Here is a 23,138-nt window from a genome sequence, read left to right on the forward strand (position 1 = left end):
GACAAGCAAAATAATCTGCCAATGGGGTAGACAATTGTTTTTTTTTTATTTCAAACAGAAAACAAGATTATTTTTCTTACCCCATTGGCAGATTATTTTGCTTGTTTCTGGCAATAACGCACTTAATTTTAACTTGTTTTTTTCTGAAAACAAGAAAATATTTTTAATCCTTCTTGACTTAAGAATTGTTAGATATTTTGGCTGGAAACAAGACAAAAAAAAAAAAAAAAGCACTCCATAGATTTGTATTAATAGATTACTAATCTATTAATCTATTAATAAAATCTAACAGTATCTCAATGATACAATAATAACATTGGTTGATGTAATGATGATGTAATGTAGTTAGTAAAATAATAATGCGTGACTGCTGTGGACTGTATGATTGGAAACCAAATTTCTGTTTAGTGCCTGAAATAACCATACTCTTCTAGCATGCGGTCCTCATCTCATAAAATAATCAGCGAACAAGATTTTTCACAGCTTCAGCTCCATATTGAAAATCAATGGACATGCGGATGGACTTCAGTTGAAACTATGCCCATTCATTTAGCTCTGATTTAAGAAATCTCAAGAAACAAGCAGTTCTTGGAGGGAACATTGTTCACATTGCAGGCAATTTATTAAAAATCCCCACAGTTTGCGACCCATAGCCTAGTGATTAATGTTTATGTTACTTGCGTAATTTACTGGGGCTGGTTGCACCATGGTATTTATTGCTCCTTACAGGCATATAAATATACTTATTATATTATTTCCAGATTAAGCATTGTATTTCAATAGAAACTTAGTTTCACCATTACTTATGAGGATAAACTAAATTAGAGTTAACCCTCTGGGATCTGAGGGGGTTTTGGGGCCCTGGAGAAGTTTTGACATGCCCTGACATTTGTGCTTTTTTCAGTATCTTAAAAACATATTAATGGCTAATTAATAAGAGTAATTTTTGAGTTCTTTTACCCAACTGAGTTTGAGTGGGAGACATTTATTAATGTTTTGTTATATTAATTCTATGTTGGTATTTTTTTTTAATCTTTTGTCACACATTCGACTGGACTATACTCTTAAAAATAAAGGTGCTTCACGATGCCTTTTTTGTTTAAATGGTTCCATAAAGTACCTTTAACATCTGAAGAACCTTTCTGTTTCACAAAAAGTTCTTTGTGATGAAAGAAGTTTCTTCAGATTATAAAAAGGTAAGAAAGAGATGGTTCTTTAAAGAACCTTTGACTGAATGGTTCTTTGCGGAACCCAAATGGTTCTTCTATTGCATCGCTGTGAAGAACCTTTTAAAGGACCTTTATTTTTAAGAGTGTACTACAAATCCACCAGAGTACTTTCGAGATGGAGTTCATTTATAATTTGCCCAAGTACAAGTCCAAGTACCCAAACTCTAGTAGTTACTAAGCCTCTAGTGTTACAATTTATGTAAGAATTTAAGAACGACTGGGCAACCCTACCATGATCATTTCCTGTCCACTCTTAACTAAAATTTTGACAAAGTGGCAAAATACAGGCTGAAAATTACATCATAATGCAAACACTAGCTCTCTGTAAAGTGTTCATAGAGTGATGGAGAGGAAAGAGAACAGAAGAGTAGTGAGAGAGACAGGAGGTGGAGAAGGGGGATTATGGGAAGGCAGTATTGGGCTAATCTTCTGTGATATGTTAATAAATGAGAAGAACTCTAGGGCGGAGGCCGGATTTACATCAATCCATCCTCCCATTTCTCTCTCTCTTTCTCTTTCTTTCAACTTTACGCCAATATCCTGTCCCTCTGTGGCTAGTGTGCTAATCTGTTAATAAAATGATTTAGGAAATAAAATTAAGACGTGATATACAACTTCAAACTGCTTGGCATTAGCTGCGAGTCCTTGGAAATAGGAACTGTGCACCAAGTGCATATCACAGAGATGAGGCTAAATAAAAAGAAACATGTTTCCTTACAGTTCTACACTTGGCTGAGCGCTGTGGCGTCAGAGATACTGCGTTTGAACGATGGCTTGAAAACCCTGGGGTCTAATAACAGAAACCAGACAGCAAAATATGAAATCATAAGAAGCTCATCTGAACCTCATTTGGGATGACAGTAAACTGTTTTGCTAGAAGAACAGAAATCACATAAGCTCCTAATTCTGTCTGTTCTGTTTTTAAGAGATAGAGCTCAATCAACGTTCCCTCATCCCACCATTTCAAATTAACATCCTCTCCATTTACCATCCAAAGCAAAGTAAACATCACCAGCCACCAGAGTTGAGAGTGTCTGGCCAACGAATGCAACCAATCATATTTCTAGATTATGTCAATAATGGCCAAATTTTGTAATCGGAATGATCAAATCGAATCACAGCGAGGCTGGCTGATGGAGGAATCAATTGGGCGCTGATTCCAGGAAGATGAGACTTACCCAGCACAATGAGGTTGACTTGGCTCCAGTGGTATTTGCCGCCAGTCTTGACCTTACAGTGGTATTCTCCAGAGTCTGTGAGCTGCAGATCGCTGATCAGGAGAGAGGCGTCTCCGTTTAGGTAGTCGCCCGCAAAGGACAGACGACTGGCATGGTTGTCATTAGTATAGACCTCATTGTTGAAGAATGTGATGATCTGAAATGAGAGAGACAGAGCTTTTGTATAAATATAGATGTAAGAAATCAGTGGAATCAGACACTGTATTTTAGCTGACACCAAAGAAAATAGAATAAACACTCAGTAAAAAAAGTTCCATCGCTTGCTGATGAAACACTCCAGTAAAAAAGCAAAACTTATGAAAAGAAAATGTGACGGAAGTACATATTGTATAGTGCTTCATGTCAAATAAAGTATAACATCTACTCTGACTTAGGTCTATACCCAGATAGCACACATACATCTGCAAGATGTCTGTTAAAGATCACTCGATCTGGAAAGCATCTGCTGTGTACAAACATCTGACAGACGTCTGTAAGATGTCAGTTTTACATACATTCTAAATCATAAACATCTTAAAGACATCTAATAGACATCTAGTTGACATCTGATAGGAAACGTTCTATAGACGTATTGGAGATGAGCAAACACTCTAAAAAAATGTCTTCCAGATGTAAATGCAGACGTCAAGAAGACATCTCAGTGATGTACAGGGTAATGAAAGCAAAAGTGGTTAACTACCCTGCTGGAAAAAAAACAACAACAGCTAAAACCAGCCTAGGCTAGTTGGCTGGTTTTAGCTGGTCAACCAGGATGGTTTTAGCTGGTCAGCAGGCTGGTTTTAAAAGGGGTTTTGGCCACTTTCTCAGGCTGGTCAGGCTGGTCTTTGCTGGTCAGGCTGGGGGACTACCAGCTAAAACCAGCCTAAGACCAGCTAAAACCAGCTACTCCCAGCTTAAACCAGCTAAGACCAGTCAACCAGCCTAGGCTGGTTTGAGCTGTTTTTTTTTCCAGCAGGGTAGTAGTTGGAAAATATATTAAACTCCTAACCTTAATTATTAAACTATTGTATGTAATTTTTCTTAATCATGTGGCTTTTGGAGGAAAGGGGCAATATTAGTTGATCGGACTTATGGTTTGTGGCTCACAACATCATAATAAAAACCCTTGAAAACACCTTAGAAATGCATAACTAATTCTTGACAGCCACCTAAAACACCATAGTGATGACCTAGCAACACTAGTAGCCACATAGCAACATGCTAAAAAAATCAGAACATCTCAGAATGAAATAACAGTGACGTAGCAACTGGAGTAGCCACATAGCAGCATGCAAAAACACTCCTACTAAATACCGCAGAAACCCACAGAATGTCTAACATCCAAAACCCCTAAAAACCACCCAGGAATACACAAGTTGTGATATAGCAAAATACATCAAAATCTCATATTAATGCCCTTGGATATGAATAGGTAGATGGCACATTTGACCACTCCAGACAAAACGCTTCTTCACTCACAGTAAAAATCAATGTGTCTTCCAAGATGCCACAACATTGTGCAGTGTCAGGTGTAAAAGCTGCTAAGATTTAAATTCCAGACGACTACTTTTTGATTACTTTTGACCTAAAATATACACTACCAGTCAAAGGTTTGGACACACTTCCCCATTAAAGAGAATGGGGAAGTGTGTCCAAACGTTTGACTGGTAGTGTATTTCATTTTTTTTTTTTTAACATCCTGAAGTGTATTAAACATCAAATTATGCCAGGGTTTTACTTTGGGAATCTTTCAGTTGATGAATATCTAGAAGACTTTCCAAATTCATTAAAGATTCATTAATCTATAAAAAAAATCTATAAAAAGTACTTAATTTAGTACTTAAGTGCTTAATCGTAGTTACTAACTACGATTGCAATCAACTTGATCTAGAATGTTCACAGACCTGCTTTTATTTCAATGTGGTGGACTGATTATGTATAACATCCACTAATGAGGCATTTGTATCCACATTTTTCTTGGCCATTTGTCAATTTTATAGGTCTGGCTTCCGGTCTCACCCAGGCCCACCTATTTTATAGGGGTGTAAACTTTTAAATGGAATGAGGATGTGTACATTTATTTAGTACTGCTCTTCAGAAGTTACAGAAGATGCTTACATGTTCCCCAGAAGAATAAGTAAAATTTACCCTGATCTTAAAATTCTAAATGTTTTCACCTGCTCTTAATGCATCGTTTTTCCCTTCTGGAGCGTCAGTGAGCATTTGAACCTTCTGTAATAGTTGCATATGAGTCCCTCAGTTGTCCTCAATGTGAAAAGATGGATCTCAAAATCATGCAGTCATTGTTGGAAAGGATTCCAATACACAAAAATGCTAAAAAAACCAAAGAATTTGTGGTACCTGAAGGATTTTTCTAAAGAACAGCAGGCAGTTTAACTACAAACAAGGAACTCATGAACAACTATCACTTAAAAAAAAAACATCATTCAGGTAACAACACAGTATTAAGAATTAAGTGTATATAAACCTTTAAACAGGGTCATTTTTATAAATTCAACTATTCTTTTTTTTCTTGTGGACTAATATGTAAACATTGTTTATGTGAAATATCATTTTCTATGGACCCTCTTATTTTGGTAAAATAATTAACAAAATACAGAATCTGCAAGGTGTATGTAAATATTTGACTTCAGCTGTATCTATGGTAATGTTCTGGCAACCACTTATAACAATCTAGCATTGTAGAGTTAAATTTTGCATTGAAAAGCACTCTTAGTTCACTCGAAGTACATCCATCACTCTATTCACAAATTATTAATTTTCATCTGGTTATTTTGCGACAACTATACTACCCTGTACAAAAGACAAAAGGTTATTTCTAATATAAGAACCTCTACCTGTGCTGCCTTGTAAAAGATGCTAAATGGCTGTCGCACACAAACACACCTGCCAACATACACTTTCACACACAGTTTGAACAGTGACAGCCTCCTGAATGCCTGGGGTAAAGGACTAAACACTGATGCCACTACACATCAGCAGACCTGCGGTCGGGTCCACCTGCCAGAGCCGTCTGAATGACTGCCTGTCCCACACACACACACTACAACACAACCGACTGGAGAAAACTCTGCTGTACTCATTTGCATTTCTGGCAAAACATCTGTGATTCTTATTGTATGTGTTCTGTATCACTGACAGTCAAAACATGACGCTCTTTGTCATATTTATTTATTTAGATTACAGTTGACAGCAGAATAATCTTCTCAAGCATAATCTTGAACATGAGTACAGCTAAGTCATGGGTTATGGCTTCACATTAAAGAAAGAGGTTCTGTAATGTTAGCATTAGCCAAGAAGGTGTAATACAGCTAGAGAGAGCTATCCATTTTTGTGTGTGTTTTCATTCATCACAATGGCAGCTGAATGGATGTCGTATGGAAACTGCCCTTATGAAAAATACATTTATTCAAGTGTGCTATTAGTATACTTCTTTTAAAATAAAATACAGCAAAGTATACTTTCAGTCTACTTCTCAGAAATGTGCTTTATATACTTTTCAGAAATATACTTAAAATGGCATTTAAGTATACTTGAATTATACTAAGAAAAAGTCTTATTTGAGCTATACTTGTGCTCTGAGAATCCGTGTTTTCATTGTTATACGATAGGGGCGCTATTGCACATCTTCTAAACAGAATTTCCAAAACACACAAAAGTGAAGAAGAAACCGAAACAACAGATGCTTCCACATGTAATCTAACACAATCGCCAGACATAAAACAGCATCAAAACCATAGATATATAAAACTGTGTAATGTTATAGAATAAAATGTCGACCCATGAAGAGGTAATAATGACTGTCAAGCTTTGGGGTGTTGATCGACTCCATCTAAGCTTTGATTATCATGAATAGTCTTTTTTTTATCTTTTTGTTCAAAATGTTGTTTATAACTTACCCAAATTCAAGTGTTTATAAAAAGGAATGCATGAAGCTAGAATAAAATGTGTTTGTTTACAAGCAGATACCCTGTTCTTTCGTTTGGTGTTTTGTATGTTCAGATATTCATATAACAAAATATATACAAATTATACCCTAAATAGGGACATAGTATATTACACTTAAAGTATACTTAAAGTATGATGCAAAGTTCAGTGATGTAAAGAAAACTTATGAGTATACTTGCAGTATAAAACTACTAATCAAGTCTACTAAATATGCATAAAAAGTATTTAATTTGTAAACTATCAGTACACCTATAAGTTCACTTTTAGTATGCTTTCAGTACAAACTGAAAACAAGTTTACTACTGTTATACTTAAAGCGTACTCAAAGTATACTTTTATATACTAGAAAGTGGCCAATTTAGTCCCAAATAGTATTGGAATAGTACACTTAAAAGTATACTACTAGTACACTGATATTTGTATACTTACTACATAAAGTATGCTTAAAAATATACTTGAACTTTACTTAAGTATACTTAATATAAAAAAACGTTCTTTTTGGTAAGGGTGGTTTTGTTCACAAGAATGCTGTTGATAATGGCAATGGGTCGGGGTTTACGTGGTTAGCGTGACCTAGTTAACCCCTGCTGGTAGATGTCGTAACTGCAACTTTTTTCCAACAACATCTTTTTCCATTAATGGCCTGTTTGAAAGTAGAGATTTTGACTATTATGTCTACTCACCAAGGCTGTATTTATATATATTTTTACAAAAAGAAGTTTTTCAAAACAATGTTAGGTTGAGAAAGCCTAACTGAAAGTTTGAGCTGAAAGTTGAAGTAGCTGAAGCTGAAAGTTTGAAGTTGTTTAAAGCTTGAACTTTGAAGCTTTTGAAGACTTATTATTTTATTTTATTTGAAGACTTAGTATTTTAGAAAGACCCGAAAACCCTTTAAACCGGCTAATATACCAGACTGAGGGACCAGGAGACAAGCTTAGGATTTTTTTTCCTTCCAATGAGTATTTTGCCTTTGACTTTGTGTGTTCATGTAGTACTATAAGGCATGTAGGTCACATAACCCCTTAGACTTTACAACACATTACTAAACAAACAGTGGTTAAATGTTGACAAGCCGAAAACATGCCTTTCAGTGGAACAAAGGAATGACTTATTCATGTCAGGGGCTCTGTTTTTATTCCTAATCATATTTTCAGACATTTGATTTTAATTACTGGCGTCTCAAATGTTATCTTTCCATTAAATAATACATGTGATGGGCCACCCGTCCCAGAGGTTTCATAGACTCTGATGCAAGTTTCTTTTTTGAGGCATCTCTGTCTTCTGAAATGAAATCTCAGCTGATTCCGAACAGATCTGTGCTGACTTTCAAACAAAGGAAAAGATCTCTGTCTGTTATGCGAGAGAATAAAAAGCCTTATCGGGATCAGATAATTAAATTAATCTGAAAGTATATCGCCTGACTGACACGTATTGACTTCCCCCTGATGAATTATAGCACGCTGATACATATCGGATACCTAAACTCAAAGCTGTGTTCAAACAATGTTGGTTTCACAGTGAAAGATTCTCACTTCAGGCAGATAAGACAAAGCTCTTATCTGAATGTGTTTATGCGAGAGCGAGGGAGAAGAGAAATGGGTGAAGCGTCTGTTAGGTGTACTGATACACGCATACCAGATGGGTGTGTATTTCAAAGAAAGACGTGTAGAAAAAGCTGAATTTGACTTGTGAAGGGACTGCAGGAACATAGGAAGAAACATTGTGCTCACAAGCCTTAGACCGTGAAACCAGGAAGGCAGGCTTTGTTACTGCTGTGTCACTGAAAGAGATGGCAGTCAAAACTAGGCGGTTGCTAGGTTTTTGAGAGATTGCTACACGGTAGCATGCACAGTTGAGATTGTATAATTGTCCCCTACTGATAAAGACATTAAAATATAAAATAATGAGAGAGGTAAATTCACTGGCTTACCTCACAAACAGTTACCGTCCAAATAGATAAGCAAGCACATACAACCCCTGGCAAAAAGTATGGAATCACCACACTTAGATGTTGTTCAATCATTTTGTTTACTTCATTGCAAATAAACAAATCACAGATATGACACAAAACAATTTTTGTTTATTAATTCAACATTGTGTATATGTGAAACATACCTCAAACTAATGAGATTAAGCTTTTTTAATTAATGGAAAATTATTTTCCATATCAAGTAGGGGAAAAAAATATGGAATCATTCAATGTTGAGGAAAAAATATGGAATCATCTTGTCATTTGTATTTCTGAAATAAATATCTAAACATATCTAAAATGCTAATTAGCCAGCAGTTAAAAGAGAGTGCTCACAGACGTTAACAAGCTGTTGAACTTGGCTAATTGTAAGGAAACATGTCCCCAACAAGGAAGCTGTCAGTTGAAATGATGGAAAGGATTATGAAACTTCTTCAAGATGGAAATCCATCATGGATTGTGGCAAAAGAAGTTGGGTCTAAGTTGGAAATTGTTTCTAAAATTTGGAGTAAGTATAAACAAAATGGAGATCAGGTCAAGGAAGACATCAAAGCCTCAAGATAGAAAAGCAAATTGCCTTAATGGGCAGAAACAGGAGTCAATGTGTGTGACATAACTGTAAGAAACCGGCTGAATGAAATGAGATTTACACATAGAAAGGCCAAATGAAAACCAGCATTAACACATAAACAAAAGAAAACAAGATTAGAGTAGGCTAAAGAGAAGAAGTCATGGAGTGTGGATGATTGGATGATAGTGATATTCAGTGATGAATCACAAATCTGCAATAGACAAGAAGATGATGCTGGATCTTTTGTCTTGTGCCATTCTAATGAAATATATAAAGATGACTGCCTGAAGAAAACGATTTATAATATGGGGTTGCATGTCAGCCTCAACAGTCAATTCACAGGTTTACATTGAAACTTTGGACACTTTTCTCATTCCATCAATAGAAAAGAAGTTTAATGATGATTTTAGTATGATAATGGACCTTACCACAGAGCAAAGAGTGTTAATGCTTTTCTTCAGGAAAGGCACATCAACTCAATGACAAGGCTAGCAAACAGTCCGATTGAAAATGTATGGTGGAAATTGAAAAACTGGTCCATGACAAGGTTCAGTCTTGCAAAGTTGATCTGTCAACCGCTATTCAAGAAAGTTGGAGCCAGCTTGATGAAGCATATTGTTTTTCATTAGTGAAGTCCATGCCCTAAATAATTCAGGCCATCATAAATGCCACAGGAGGAGCAACAAAGTACTAATTGTGTTTTTTGGTTGATGATTCCATAATTTTTTCCTCAACATTGAATGATTCCATACTTGATATGGAAAATAATTGTCCATTAATTAAAAGAGCTTAATCTAATTTGTTTGAGGTATGCTTCACATAACCAGAATGTTAAATTAATAAACAAAAATAGTTTTGTTTCAATTCTGTGATTTGTTTATTTGTTATGAAGTAAAAAAAAAATGGATGAACAACGTCTAAGTGTGGCGATTCCATATTTTTTGCCAGGGGTTGTAGTTAGACCAGGTGGCTGGAAGGAGATCAGGAGAACAGACCAGAGAGAGGATAAGGTATAACGTATAACGTATAACGTATAATGCAAAAACAAAACTCACATCCAGAGATGAAAATCAAAGAAAAATAGTAATAAAATAAACAAAATCAAGCTAATTTAAAAGCTAAAAATCACTTACCACACGCTGTTTGACGTTGGGTTTTTGCAGGAGCCATTCAATGTCCAATGTTTGTCCATTCGACTGCCAGAACTGGTGATGGCAAGGCAATGTGGCATTGTCCCCAACAACCCGCTTCATTTCGGTTTGAGCCCCGGCTGAGAGCAAACTCAAGAGCACTGTAGAGAAAGACAAACACAATTTGTCTATGAGATTTCGCAATGGTACATATCATAAAATGTTAATGCTAGTGTAATCTCCAGCCTAAACCTAACTAATAGCGTTAACGGAAGCAAACATGAGTAAACAAAAAAATTCTGGAACAACCATCACAAGATCAATGCTGTACCAGGTGAGCTTCCAAGCAAACATACTACATCAGAAATGATGTGATGCAAACATCAAAATGTATTTGTTCACAATTCATGCAGTATAGTAAAAGTGTTTTAAGGTCACAATGCAGTATTGTGCAAGCAAAAATATCTTTATTAACCCTTTGGTTGTGTTCAGATTCCTGTCACAACTTTGATGTTCCGAGTCAAAACAACAAGTGCTTATAAATCTCTCATTATGCTATATTATCACCAAATATTGGGTTCAATCTTTTTGTCTTTTTGGTTTTCTATCATTTAGGACTGGTTTTGTGTTTCTATTTGCATCTGATTAATTAGTTAGCCTCATTTATCCGAAAATAGGTACCTAATTTTTTGAGTGAAAAAATAATTTTTTATGAATAATTTTCACAATATGAGATAGAGATAAAAAATTCTTAAAATTTGCACTGCTTCTCACTCTAATGTGAGTTAATGTTTAATAAGGAAGTCTGCTTTTGAATGCTTTTATTTTGTACAAGTCACACTTGTAGAGTTCCAAACAATTGCTTATAAACCACTCATTATGCTACATTATCACTAAATATTGGATTCAATCTTTTTGTCAACTTGTTTTCTTTCATTTAGAACTGGTTTTATGTTTCTATTTGCATCTGATTAATCGTAAGTCTCATTTATATGAAAGTAGGTACCTCATTTTTTTGAGTGAAAAAAGTATTTTTTATAAATAATTTTCACAATATGAGATTAAAAAAATATATTAAAATTTGCACTGTTTCTCACACTAGTGTGCTAAGAAGCAATTGTTTGGAGTCTGGTCATTTTTGACCGGGAACACCACAAGTGTGACTTTTTGCAATTTTGTACAAAATAAAAGCATTTAAAAGCAAACTTTAAATGCTTAATTTTCAATATTGTGAAAATTCATAACAAATGATTTTTTCACTCAAAAAATGAGGCAAATATAAACACAAAACCAGTCCTAAATGAAAGAAAACAAGCTGACAAAAAGAATTAATCCAATATTTGGGGATAATATAGCATAATAAGAGATTTATAAGTAATTGTTTGGAGTCATCACAAGCGTGACTAGGTGAAATAAAACCCACAAAAAATGACAAAAATTCTAAAAAAAAATCTGTAAAGTACTTATACCCTGTGTGAACAAAGTCAGGAAGTTTGAGTCCAATTCGATAATGTTAACATATTTTCGAGAAAAAGAAAATCTTATCCGGGTCAATTTGACCCGAACACATCTGCTTTGTAATCAAAAATTTGAGTGAATTTTACTGCTTCTATGCTCATTTCAGTTGGAAACTGCAGTGAATTAAATAGGCAAGTTCTTCTGAAATTTAGGCAGAGGAAAACTTTTCCAGTAAGCCTGTGCTCTTTGGTGGATGATTCATTCATGATTGTTATTCTACGAAGAAAGTACAAAGTTTTCATAACGCATTAATTGAACCTTAGTTCAGCTGATGTAATCAAGGCCTTTGGGCAGAGAAAAGTAATCTCAAACAATAATATCATAGCCCATTGTGATCTAATCAAATCCTGGTGGATAAAAAGTCCCTTTCTCACTAAATGTTTCACATGAAAACAGTTCAAAGCTAAATGTCTTGTCAATGTCATTTTATGTTGTTTTTAAAGTACTAAACGTTAATTTTTATTTGTCAAACAAGACACACTGCAGCAACATATAAAAAAACTTTAGTACAACTTTGGAGGTTTAGCAAAGTCTCAGATATCCCAGATAAGCACATTTTCTCACCCTTCTGATTTATAAATTTACAAAATGGCAAGTCCAGGTCAAGTACGCTATTTCAGACAAGGCCTCTATGAACCTATAGACCTTTCTGCCACAGGGATCCTGGCTAATTTACTGGAGGCTGTCGGACATTGCCGGAGGCTTGAGTAGCATTACAGACAGGCGTCGTGGGGATTTTCAGACTAGTTAGGTCCCATGAGGGACGAATAGGATGGGATGCGCAATTTCTTCCACCTGGTGAGAGGAGCTTGTAATACAAACAATACAGCATACTCACAGCTTCACCAGTCTCATATGTGCAAAACCAACAGATATTTATGGAGCTCTGGCATTAGCATAACATTACACTTAATCTGCTGTCAAATATTGCAAATAGCTGCAGACTCTTCACGTATGCAACAGTTGCTAAAATGATGCCAGCATACACATACGTCCTGCTTCTGTAAATATTATGACATTTTCTCATTTTAGCTCTGCAACCCAAGGGAAGAGGGAAGAGAATGATCTTGGGATTGATGGACATGCCAATTTAAGTGTGTTTTGTCTGGCTGTGCTCATTTGGCAATCATCACGTCATGTTAAGAATGCATGTGCCACGTGTCGCTGGCTAAGCACGGCTACTGATTTGTTGACTGATATGCATGAGTGGATCTCCTAAACCCATGAGACACCGGTGCCAAAACACCGGTCTTACTGCATCCTGATACAGAATCAACGAGCTGTAATGCATTTGATTTAAGGGTCCTAGAGTTCACTAGGGTACAGCCAGGTGAACACCACACGTCTCAGGGTTACACAAATGCAAACACAAACTCAAGCAGAGTATATAAGCTCACAATACAGTGAGCTTTAATGCTATTGCTAATACAGATGACTTGAGTCTGTCACTTTAATCAGCATTTTAAATGTTCAAACAAACATTTTTAGAGCTTGTTGTCAAACTGAAAATCCAAATACTCTTCAGTACATTGTTTTCCAGAGTTGTGGTCTAACGGTTAGCGCATGAACTCCATCACACAGAGCTTTAATGCGAATGCTAATATGAAAGACTTGAGTCTGACACATTTGAAACCATTTTAGATGTTCAAACAAACATTTTTACAGCTTGTTGTCAAAATGAAAATCCAAATACTCTTTAGTACATTGTTTTCCAGAGTTGTGGTCTAATGGTTATCAGATGAGCTCCAATACAATGAGCTTTAATGCTAATGCTAATATGAAAGTGTTAAGTCTGACACATTTGAAACCATTTAAGATGTTTAAAATAGCATTTTTAGAGCTTGTTGTCAAAATGAAAATCCAAATACTCTTCAGTACATTGTTTTCCAGAGTTGTGGCCTAACGGTTAGCACATGAGCTCCAACACACTGAGCTTTAATGCTAATGCTAATATGAAACACTTGAGTCTGACACATTTGAAACCATTTTAGATGTTCAAACTAACATTTTTAGAGCTTGTTATCAAATTGAAAATCCAAATACTCTTCATTGTTTTCCAGAGTTGTGGCCTAATGGTTAGCACATGAGCTCCAACAGACTGAGCTTTAATGCTAATGCTAATATGAAAGTGTTGAGTCTGACACACTTGAAACCATTTAAGATGTTTAAAATAGTATTTTTAGAGCTTGTTGTCAAAATGAAAATCCAAATACTCTTCAGTACATTGTTTTCCAGAGTTGTGGCCTAACGGTTAGCACATGAGCTCCAACACACTGAGCTTTAATGCGAATGCTAATATGAAAGACTTGAGTCTGACACATTTGAAACCATTTAAGATGTTTAAAATAGCATTTTTAGAGCTTGTTGTCAAAATGAAAATCCAAATACTCTTCAGTACACAGTTTTCCAGAGTTGTGGCCTAATGGTTATCACATGAGCTCCAACCAAAGTCCCTTTAAGGCAAGTTATGTCACTAGGCGGCCATCTTTGAAATGCCTCTCAGGCATGCAAGTGCAGCTCCTATCTCTTTGAATGGGGAAACATCAAATTCTCCAAAACTGTTCACCAAGCTTACGATGAAATTTCATATTTTAAATCTCCAAAGAAATCCAACAAGAACTGCCTTATAAATATGGTCCCTTGTGCTTCATTAACATTAAAAAATGCTTATTTTTCCGGCTAAATGAGCCAGTGCACATACGCAGTACTGAGCGCACGTCTTAGAGTGCCGATTGTTTCCATAACAACTGGGACATCTAACGGCAGCTGCAGTGACGCGCTGACTTTACTAATCAATGATTGGCTCTTTCACTAAGAAGGTGGGGCTTCACGGCCATAATGAGCATTGCATTTTTCCCCTTTCAAAACTATACAAGTGACATGTCTTGGGTATTCTATAGTCTTTGGCTCCAACACAATGAGATATAATGCTAAAGCTAATATGAAAGACTTGAGTCTGACACATTTGAAACCATTTAAGATGTTTAAAATAGCATTTTTAGAGCTTGATGTCAAAATGAAAATCCAAATATTCTTCAGTACATTGTTTTCCAGAGTTGTGGCCTAATGGTTAGCGCATGAGCTCCAACACACTGAGCTTTAACGCTAATGCTAATATGAAAGACTTGAGTCTGACACATTTGAAACCATTTAAGATGTTCAAACAAACATTTTTAGAGATTATTGTACTAAATGGAGGCCAAATAATTTTTAGTACATTGTTTTCCAAAGCTGCCTAACTGGTAGCATATGAATTTAAATACACTGAACATTAATATTAAAGCTAATGTTGAGTCTGACACTTTAAAAATGCATGGTTCATCTACACAGCATATTGCACCTACACATTATCCTTCTAAGAGTAAAAACCAAATCAGCATACTGTGGAAATGCCGATATATAAGTAGTACCTGCACAAATTCTGAGGTTTAACGAGAGAACGCAGATGAGATCTGCATGGGTCTCTTCGGGGTACATCCTGAAGTCATTCTCATTAAGGGTGAGTTTCTGAATCAGCTTTATAGTCTCAAAGGGCTCAGTAGGCTGCAGGCAGTGAGAAGAATTACAGAAATTACTGTGCCACTATGGCTCTTTGTCTCTGTGCGTGAACTGCCAAACTAAAACAATGAGTCAGCAAAAAAGCAGCATGGAGCTCCCCTGCAGTCAGCCCTGCTCATGATTTTTTAATGCGTTGCTTGCATCCTCCATCATCTGGTGTGATCTCCATAGTCAGGTGTGTGTGTGAGCCCTGTGTGAAAAACACTGGACTTTCACTGGAAATAGTATGGTTCAGGAATGTAGAAGAAAAATACAAAATCAAGTGTTTCACTTGATTTTAAACTAACTAGCTATTTTCTTACTCTGAAAATGCTTTCATGTCTGTGCCGAGAAGATGCAGAAACAACAGTGGTTCATTTGGAGTGTGTTGAGCCAGACTGGGTCTCCTGGGACATTCTCACTGGATTAGCTATGTGCTGATGAATGCAAAATGCCCTTATTCTCTCTCTCCCACCTCTGAATATAGAAATATGTGATTAAATCTATGCTATAACCACAGTTCCTGTACTCTTTGCACATCCAGGTCTTGAGGTGAGAGGTGTATCTATATGCTCACACCGCTGACTGCATATTTCCTCAGACACTTTCTAGCTCAGCTTGCTGAGTCATTCCTCGCCTGCTACCAGTTACGGATGGACATAATAATGTGTTGGAACAAGCTGGCAAAAAATCAAAGCACAAAATGAAAGCTGTTTTAATTTCATCCTCCTTCAAGGAAAGTACAGCTCAGCAGCAAAAATATCCAGCGTACTGACAGCCAGGTGGTTTAATATCACTGCTTCACACGTTCGTCTGCTTTATACTTCAGCTCAGGCTGAAATCAAGAGATGATGTGATGTTGGATTTTGGAAACATTTGATGTGTGCTGTATTCTTTTTACAGTGCAACAAAACAATTGAATTTCAAATGAGATATCATTGGAAATGGCATAAACTAACAGACGGATCATCAATTTTGTATCTCACGATTCTCCAAAAATAAGTCAGAATTGCAATAAAACAGTCAGAATTGCAAAAAAGAAAAGGGACAGAATCATATCTTGCAATTCTGACATTATTTCACGCAACTGCAAGTTTCTATCCCATAATTCTGAGTTTATATCATGTAATTCTGCAGGAAAAAGTGAATTATGAGACTGTAAGTTCACAATTGCAAATTATAAAGTCAGGATTGTAAGATATAAACTCGCAATAGTAAGAAAATAGTTTTGTTTTGAAAATTCAGTTTTGTTTTTCCTCAGAATTGGACTTTGTAACCCACAATTGCAATTTTGTATCTCACAATTCTCAGAAAATAAGTCAGAAATGCAATAAAAAAGTCAGAATTGCGAGATATGAACTCACAATTGTGAACAAGAAAAGACTCAGAATCATATCTTGCAATTCTGACATTATTTCACGCAAGTGCGAGTTTATATCCCATAATTTTGAGTTTATATCATGCAATACTGAGAAAGAATTTTACGCTAAAAGTCACAATTACCTTTTTTTTAAATATTCAGTGGTGGAAACAGCCTAGTCTTTCACAATCCAATAATTTCCCAATGGAACCAATCAAGCCCCATGCTACATTTTCCACCTTGCTAAATATCCTACTTCACTCTGAGATACATCACATTATGGAAGCAAAATAGGTTGAGAACAGGGTTTATGCCAACTTTAAGCCTAAATAGCTACGTTTTCGCTGTTAACTGTGTACACCATCCTGCTACCTAACAACTTAGCAAAATTCTGCAGCATTTATCATGTAGAAGCCAAACAACATGCATTAAGTCATATGTTGAAGGCCTGATGTGATTGAAAGGGTCTGAAAAAGTACAGCAAGTTCCGGGTTTCTTTTTCTTCCATTTCCACTTTTGCTGCAGGTGTATAAATTGTCAGTTCACTGCATTCAATTGCCCTTCAGACTCAACTTCTTCTTAAGAGGAAACGTAACAAAGGAAAATAGAAATGGATAAATGAGAGAGAGAGTTCTGTGAAAATGCCCTAGGGGGAGTTGTGCTCCAGTAAATTCACCCCTCTTTCACACTCAATAGAGAGCATCTCCTGTGTTAGTCACAACACTGTATCAACCAATACCTCTCTTAAACATCCTTAAACTCCTTAAGCCCTCAACCCAAATGACTGCAAATCTAACAGACAACCCTGGATTACATTCCGAGCACAAAGGCAGCAAAGGAGATTCCCAACTAGCCAAAACGATGACTGCTAATAAGCAATAATCTCATAATTCAATCTGCAGCACTAGCCAACACATCAGCTTCAGTACAAAACAATCCCTCTTTAACCCACATGTGATAAGAAATGCACCGTCCCCATGAACTGGCACAAAAGCAAATCAGGCTTGTGATGGCATGTCTGACTTTCTTTTGTCCAGCATATGGCTTTCTACATTAGCAATGGTCTAAACTCAAAACCTTTGACTTCTAAGAGCCTTACTTTAAGAACAAGATCAAGAAGAGCTTAGATGTCTTAATGCTGCTCGTCTTGTTATCCGTGATCTCTCGTGAGCTTTCTGTCTGTGGGGGACAATGGCTGGCATGTAAAGTAACACTGGACACTAAAAACTGACTTCCTGATGAATTTAACAGAATAATCAATATGTGCTGTTAACCAACAGGCTGTTAAGCAAGGCTTTATCTAAACATGTTACCTTTACAGCATGTACTAAACATCTCAGATAGAAAAAATATGGTTGGTGATTCTATGTTCTTGACATCTGGTTACTTTTATACAGTAGCAATATTGTTCAAAAGTTTGGGGTTTGGTAAGTTTTTTTTTTTTTTTTAATTGAATATTTTCAGCAGCGCACTCTTTTACACTCTTAAAAATAAAGGTGCTTTAAAAGGCTCTTCACAGCGATGCAATAGAAGAACTGTTTTGGTTCCACAAAGAACCATCTCTTTCTTACCTTTTTATAATCTGAAGAACCTTCTTTTGCCTCAAAGAACCTTTTGTGAAACAGAATTGTTCTTCAGATGTAAAAAGGTTCTTTATGGAACCATTTAAACAAAAAAGGTTCTTCTATGGCATTGTGAAGCACCTTTATTTTTAAGAGTGTATATATATATGTCAAAGATTGAACGTCTAATTTTGGTGTCTGCAAATTAAATTTACAGAAGAGATTTTATATACATACAAAGCAAACATAAATGCAAGTACGGTGAAAATAAAAATACTGGTGAAATAATGTTCCATTGTTATTCTGCAAAACAGATACATTCATGTAAAAATGAAATAACATTATTCTGACATGTACTTCTTAAAATATATAAAAGAAAAAATTACCATATTAAATATTAAGCCATTTTAGATTTTAAATGACAAAAAACCTAGTGATTTAAAAGAAAGTGGCAAAGACTGGTAAAGATTTAAAATGTGACCCTGGACCACAAAACCAGTCTTAAGTAGCATAAGTATTTGTAGTAATAGCCAAAAATACGTTGTATGGGTCAAAATGATAGATTTTTCTTTTATGCCAAAATCATTAAGATAATAAATAAAGATCACACTCCATGAAGATATTTTGTAAATTTTCTACCATAAATATATCAAAACCTCACTTTTGGTTAGTAATATGCATTGCTAAGAACTTAATTTGGACAATTTTGGCGATTTTCTCAATATTTTGATTATTTTCACCATCAGATTCCAGATGATCAAATAGTTGCATCTCGGCCAAATGTTATCCTATCCTAACAAACCATACATCAATGGAAATCTATTTATTCAGATTGGCATAAATCTCAAAATCTCAATTTTGTTTTTTATTATACGAAAAATTACCCTTATGACTGGTTTTGTGGTCTAGGATCACAAATGAGAAATCTTTGAGTCTTTAAATAGAGTCTTTTAATATCATGTAATAAACTATTGTTACACTGAATGACGTGTTTTTTTCAAGATTCTTTGATAAATTTAAGGTTCAAAATAGCAGCATTAATTTAAAATAGAAGTCTTCTATGTCATTATGAATGTCTTGACTGTCACTTTTGATCAATTGAATGCATGTGCTTTAAGACTTAGTATGCAAATATGATCTGTTGTGATTGGCTAACCTCCATGTAGTTCACACTGGCAGGCTATGTCTCTGAACACTAAATAGGGAATGATATGTTAATATGCACAGTCATCCGAAGTAATGTCAAAACCAAATGAATGATTCGTTTTTTCAAGCGAGTGTTTTTTTTTTTCTCTCCATGAATGATCTATGTGGACTGGGGAGAAAGCATTGCATTGTTAATACTGTAGGCCACATTTACATAACACATGAAACTCTGTATTTCAAAAAAACAAAGGATAGTCCTTTTGCTCATGGTCCCTTTAAAAGCTGCTGAATTCTTTGTTTAAACAACATCCTCTGATACTGCTTTGCCCTGTCTTACATCTCAACTGAACTCAATTCAATTCATTTATGAAAATAAATTCATGGGCGCTGCTGACATACAACACATATCATCTGATTCTCTCTGACACATGATAATGTGCCGTCGCAGATGAGAAAACGCGGAAATATTCAGGCCTCCAGGGAGGCAGAGCTCTACAGTGCTTCCAGACAGGTGCCAGAATTAACAGGCAAAACTTCTGTTCCATTTCTGCCAAGGAATGAATGACTGAATGAATTAAAAGGTAATTGTAACTTATTTATCACACAAGAATTGTAAAATATAAACTCATAATTCTGACTTTTTCATACATACATACTGTACATAAACACACTTCTTTACAAAAAACAAAACAGAATATCCACAGAATTATTTGATTTTGTGATTCAGATGATTGTGACTGGTGCATGATAGTTGGGTCACACTTGAATGTGTTGGATGGACAGAAATGACATTCAAAATGCATTAAAGTCATACAAACAGACTTCCATCTGCTGTTTTGAAGACTCACAACTTGTTCCTCAGTGAGATCATCTGTAGCCTTCATCTGTTAGGAAGTTTATTAGCTTCCAACATCGTTATTCCCAGTTTTTAAAATACACATTGCGAGTTCTCCTTTCAGACTCTAGCAGCAGGCACACCCTTAATCAAAAACATTTCATCAGCCAAACGTCTGCTACGGTTTACACACACACACACACACACACACACACACACACACACACACACACACACACACACACACACACACACACACACACACACACACACATGTTGGGTTTACATGTTTTATGGGGACATTCCATAGGCGTAATGGTTTTTATACTGTACAAACCGTACTTTCTATGGCCCTACACCTACCCTACACCTAAACCTAGCCCTCACAGGAGATTGTGCATACTTTTACTTCATCAAAAAAACTCATTGTGCATGATTTATAAGCCTGTTTCCTCATGGGGACCTGAGATATGTCCCCACAAGGTCAAAATCTACTGGTATTCCTATCCTTGTGGGGACATTTGGTCCCCACAACGTGATGAATACCAGGTACACACACACACACACACACACACACACACACACACACACACACACACACACACACACACACACACACACTAGCTATATCTGACTGGACTACTATTCCTTCAGACTAAAGATGGTCCTTTGATGGGATAATGTGGCGTAATCCTCTTCATGTCATGGGTGGTCACAGTAACCTCAGCGGGGTCGTTTAATTTACACTGCATTAATACTAGCAGCGCTCGTCCTTGACAAATGCCTTTGGGGGTCGTGATAACTGCAATGTTAACACTGAAGGATGTGAATAATGGACTTCAGTAGGGTGACCGGACATTTACCCTAGTTTCACAAGTTATGTTGTGGTGTTTTGAAAATTCACTAAAATATGTTTTAGCTGTTCGGTCCACAATAAAAAAAATTAAAAAAAAGAATTCTCAGTGCTATTCCTTTGTTATCCCTTGAGGAGAAGAAATGTGCTTAAAGTGTTACTCCACCCCAAAATGAAAATTTTGTCAATAATCAGTTACCCCCATGTCGTTCCAAACCCATAAAAACTATGTTTGTCTTCGGAACATAATTTAAGATCATTTGAATGAAAACCGGGAGGCTTGTAACTGTCCCATTGACTGCCAAGTAAATAACACTGTCAAGGCCCCAAAAAGTATGAAATACATCGTCAAAATAGTCTTATATTTTTGTCTCAAGGTTCCATATTTACAAATAATAATGTGACAGAAATGTATCAATTTGTGGAAATGCGTAACAAAAAATTTAACTATTTTTTTTGGCTCACAAATTTTTGTGATATCAACTGCAAATTTGAAACATAACTTACTTAGACATTTGGCTTTGATATTATTGGAATTTTAGATTCCAAAATATTTAGTAAAATATTTCTTTAATATAAAATAAAAAATATATACAGTCAAACCCAAAATTATTCATACCCCTGGCAAATTCTGACTTTTAGTTACTTTTATTCAACCAGCAAGGAGGACCAACGAGGACACCACTTCTCCAGATAAGGCACAAAAAAGCCAGCTTGGCTTTTGCAAATGCTCATCTGGACAAAGAAGAAGACTTCTGGTATTCTGTTTTATGGTCAGATGAAACTTGAATTGAAATTGAATTGTAGCCTTCATTTGGCATAAAAAAGGAGAAGCCTTCAACCCTAAGAATACCATTCCCACTGTCAAACATGGTGGTGGGAACCTAATGTTTTGAGGGTGTTTTTCAGCCGGTGGACCAGGGAACCTAATCACAGTAAATGGCACCATGAAGAAGAAGCAATACTTCAAAATTCTCAACAACAACATCAGGCAGTCTGCAGAGAAACTTGGCCTTGGGCACCAGTGGACATTTCAGCACGACAACGACCCAAAACACACAGCAAAAGTGGTGAAGAAATGGTTAGCAGACAAAATTCTGTAAATTCATGTAATTTCTAATTAAAAAAAACAAACAAACTTGTTGGTTGAATAAAAGTAACTTTAAGTCAGAATTTGCCAGGGGTATGAATAATTTCAGGCTTGACTGTAATTCAATTCCTTAACACACTTAAGCACACTTTTAAAGTGCATTCATAGTGCATTTTTTACATCTATGTTAAAAAAGGAAGGTATATATTTATTTTAGAAGTTCACTGAGAAGTGTATAATAGAAAGCTTATTTATATATGATCTATAAATCTTAATTTCAAAACATTGACGCTTATTGTCTTCAATAAGTTCAGTTACCTTGAGGGATTTACAAAGAAGGCCTCAAAATGTCTTAAAATTATATCAGTTATATATGAATTTAACAGTTATAATAAGTCTGATTTAGATCAGCTTGAAACAATAGCTTTACATGCTTCCTGACTGTTGCTCCCATTCTTTCAAAGCAAGAAAGATAGCTCAAGCTAGATAGTTAAATATGGCATCTACCATGACTGAAGTCACTTGCATTTATAAGCCTTCAAACACACACACAACAGCTAATAGTGTGGCTTTCAGCACTGGAACTTTCTGTAGACTTCATCTGTTTCCCATTAACAAAAACATAATATTTTTGCCAAAATGCATTAAGCTCAGATTCAATCACTCTTATTGATTAAACACAGGAAACAACCAAATATTTGAACTCATAATCTGGATTCAATCTGTATCTAGGAAACCATGTTTTTACTGCAATGAGTCCAGTAGAGCCTGTCCGCTCTGGAATGCTTCTGGATCATGGAAAACCTGGCCATGCACTCAGAATTCACGTCACACGGGATGCTTTGTGCACAAAAAGACAGAATGAGGGTTGCACATACACAACGCGCCCAGAAACACAGTCTGATTTCCCATCATGCCTTGGCACACGCTCTACCAAAACCTAAAACACGCTCATGACAAAATGGAAAAGGGTAGAGGACATTTGAAGCTCAACGCTTACACCCACGTCCCAGGCGCCGAACACCCTGCCCACGGTCTGACGCTTTACTCAAAACCTTTAGACGTTTTTGGAATGGATGTTCAGCATTTACATTTTAATTATGCCTATGAATCTTTGAGTGTTCTGCCACACTCCAAGACTAATCGGTGGAT

General features: G+C 36.0%; 1 protein-coding gene across 1 annotated transcript in view; it reads right to left on the reverse strand.

Moving 5' to 3' along the window:
- Positions 1–23,138, reverse strand: part of clmpb (CXADR like membrane protein b) — a 118,755-nt gene that overhangs the window by 18,879 nt on the left and 76,738 nt on the right. The window contains exons 2-3 of the mRNA XM_073850807.1: positions 10,089–10,246; positions 2,408–2,603 (exon numbers count right to left, since the gene is read on the reverse strand). Of these exons, the coding sequence (XP_073706908.1) occupies positions 2,408–2,603; positions 10,089–10,246 (354 nt within the window). The remainder of the gene's footprint in view (positions 1–2,407; positions 2,604–10,088; positions 10,247–23,138) is intronic.

The sequence above is a fragment of the Garra rufa genome, chromosome 11, assembly GCF_049309525.1.
Source record: "Garra rufa chromosome 11, GarRuf1.0, whole genome shotgun sequence".
NCBI classification, from domain to species: Eukaryota; Metazoa; Chordata; class Actinopteri; order Cypriniformes; family Cyprinidae; genus Garra; species Garra rufa.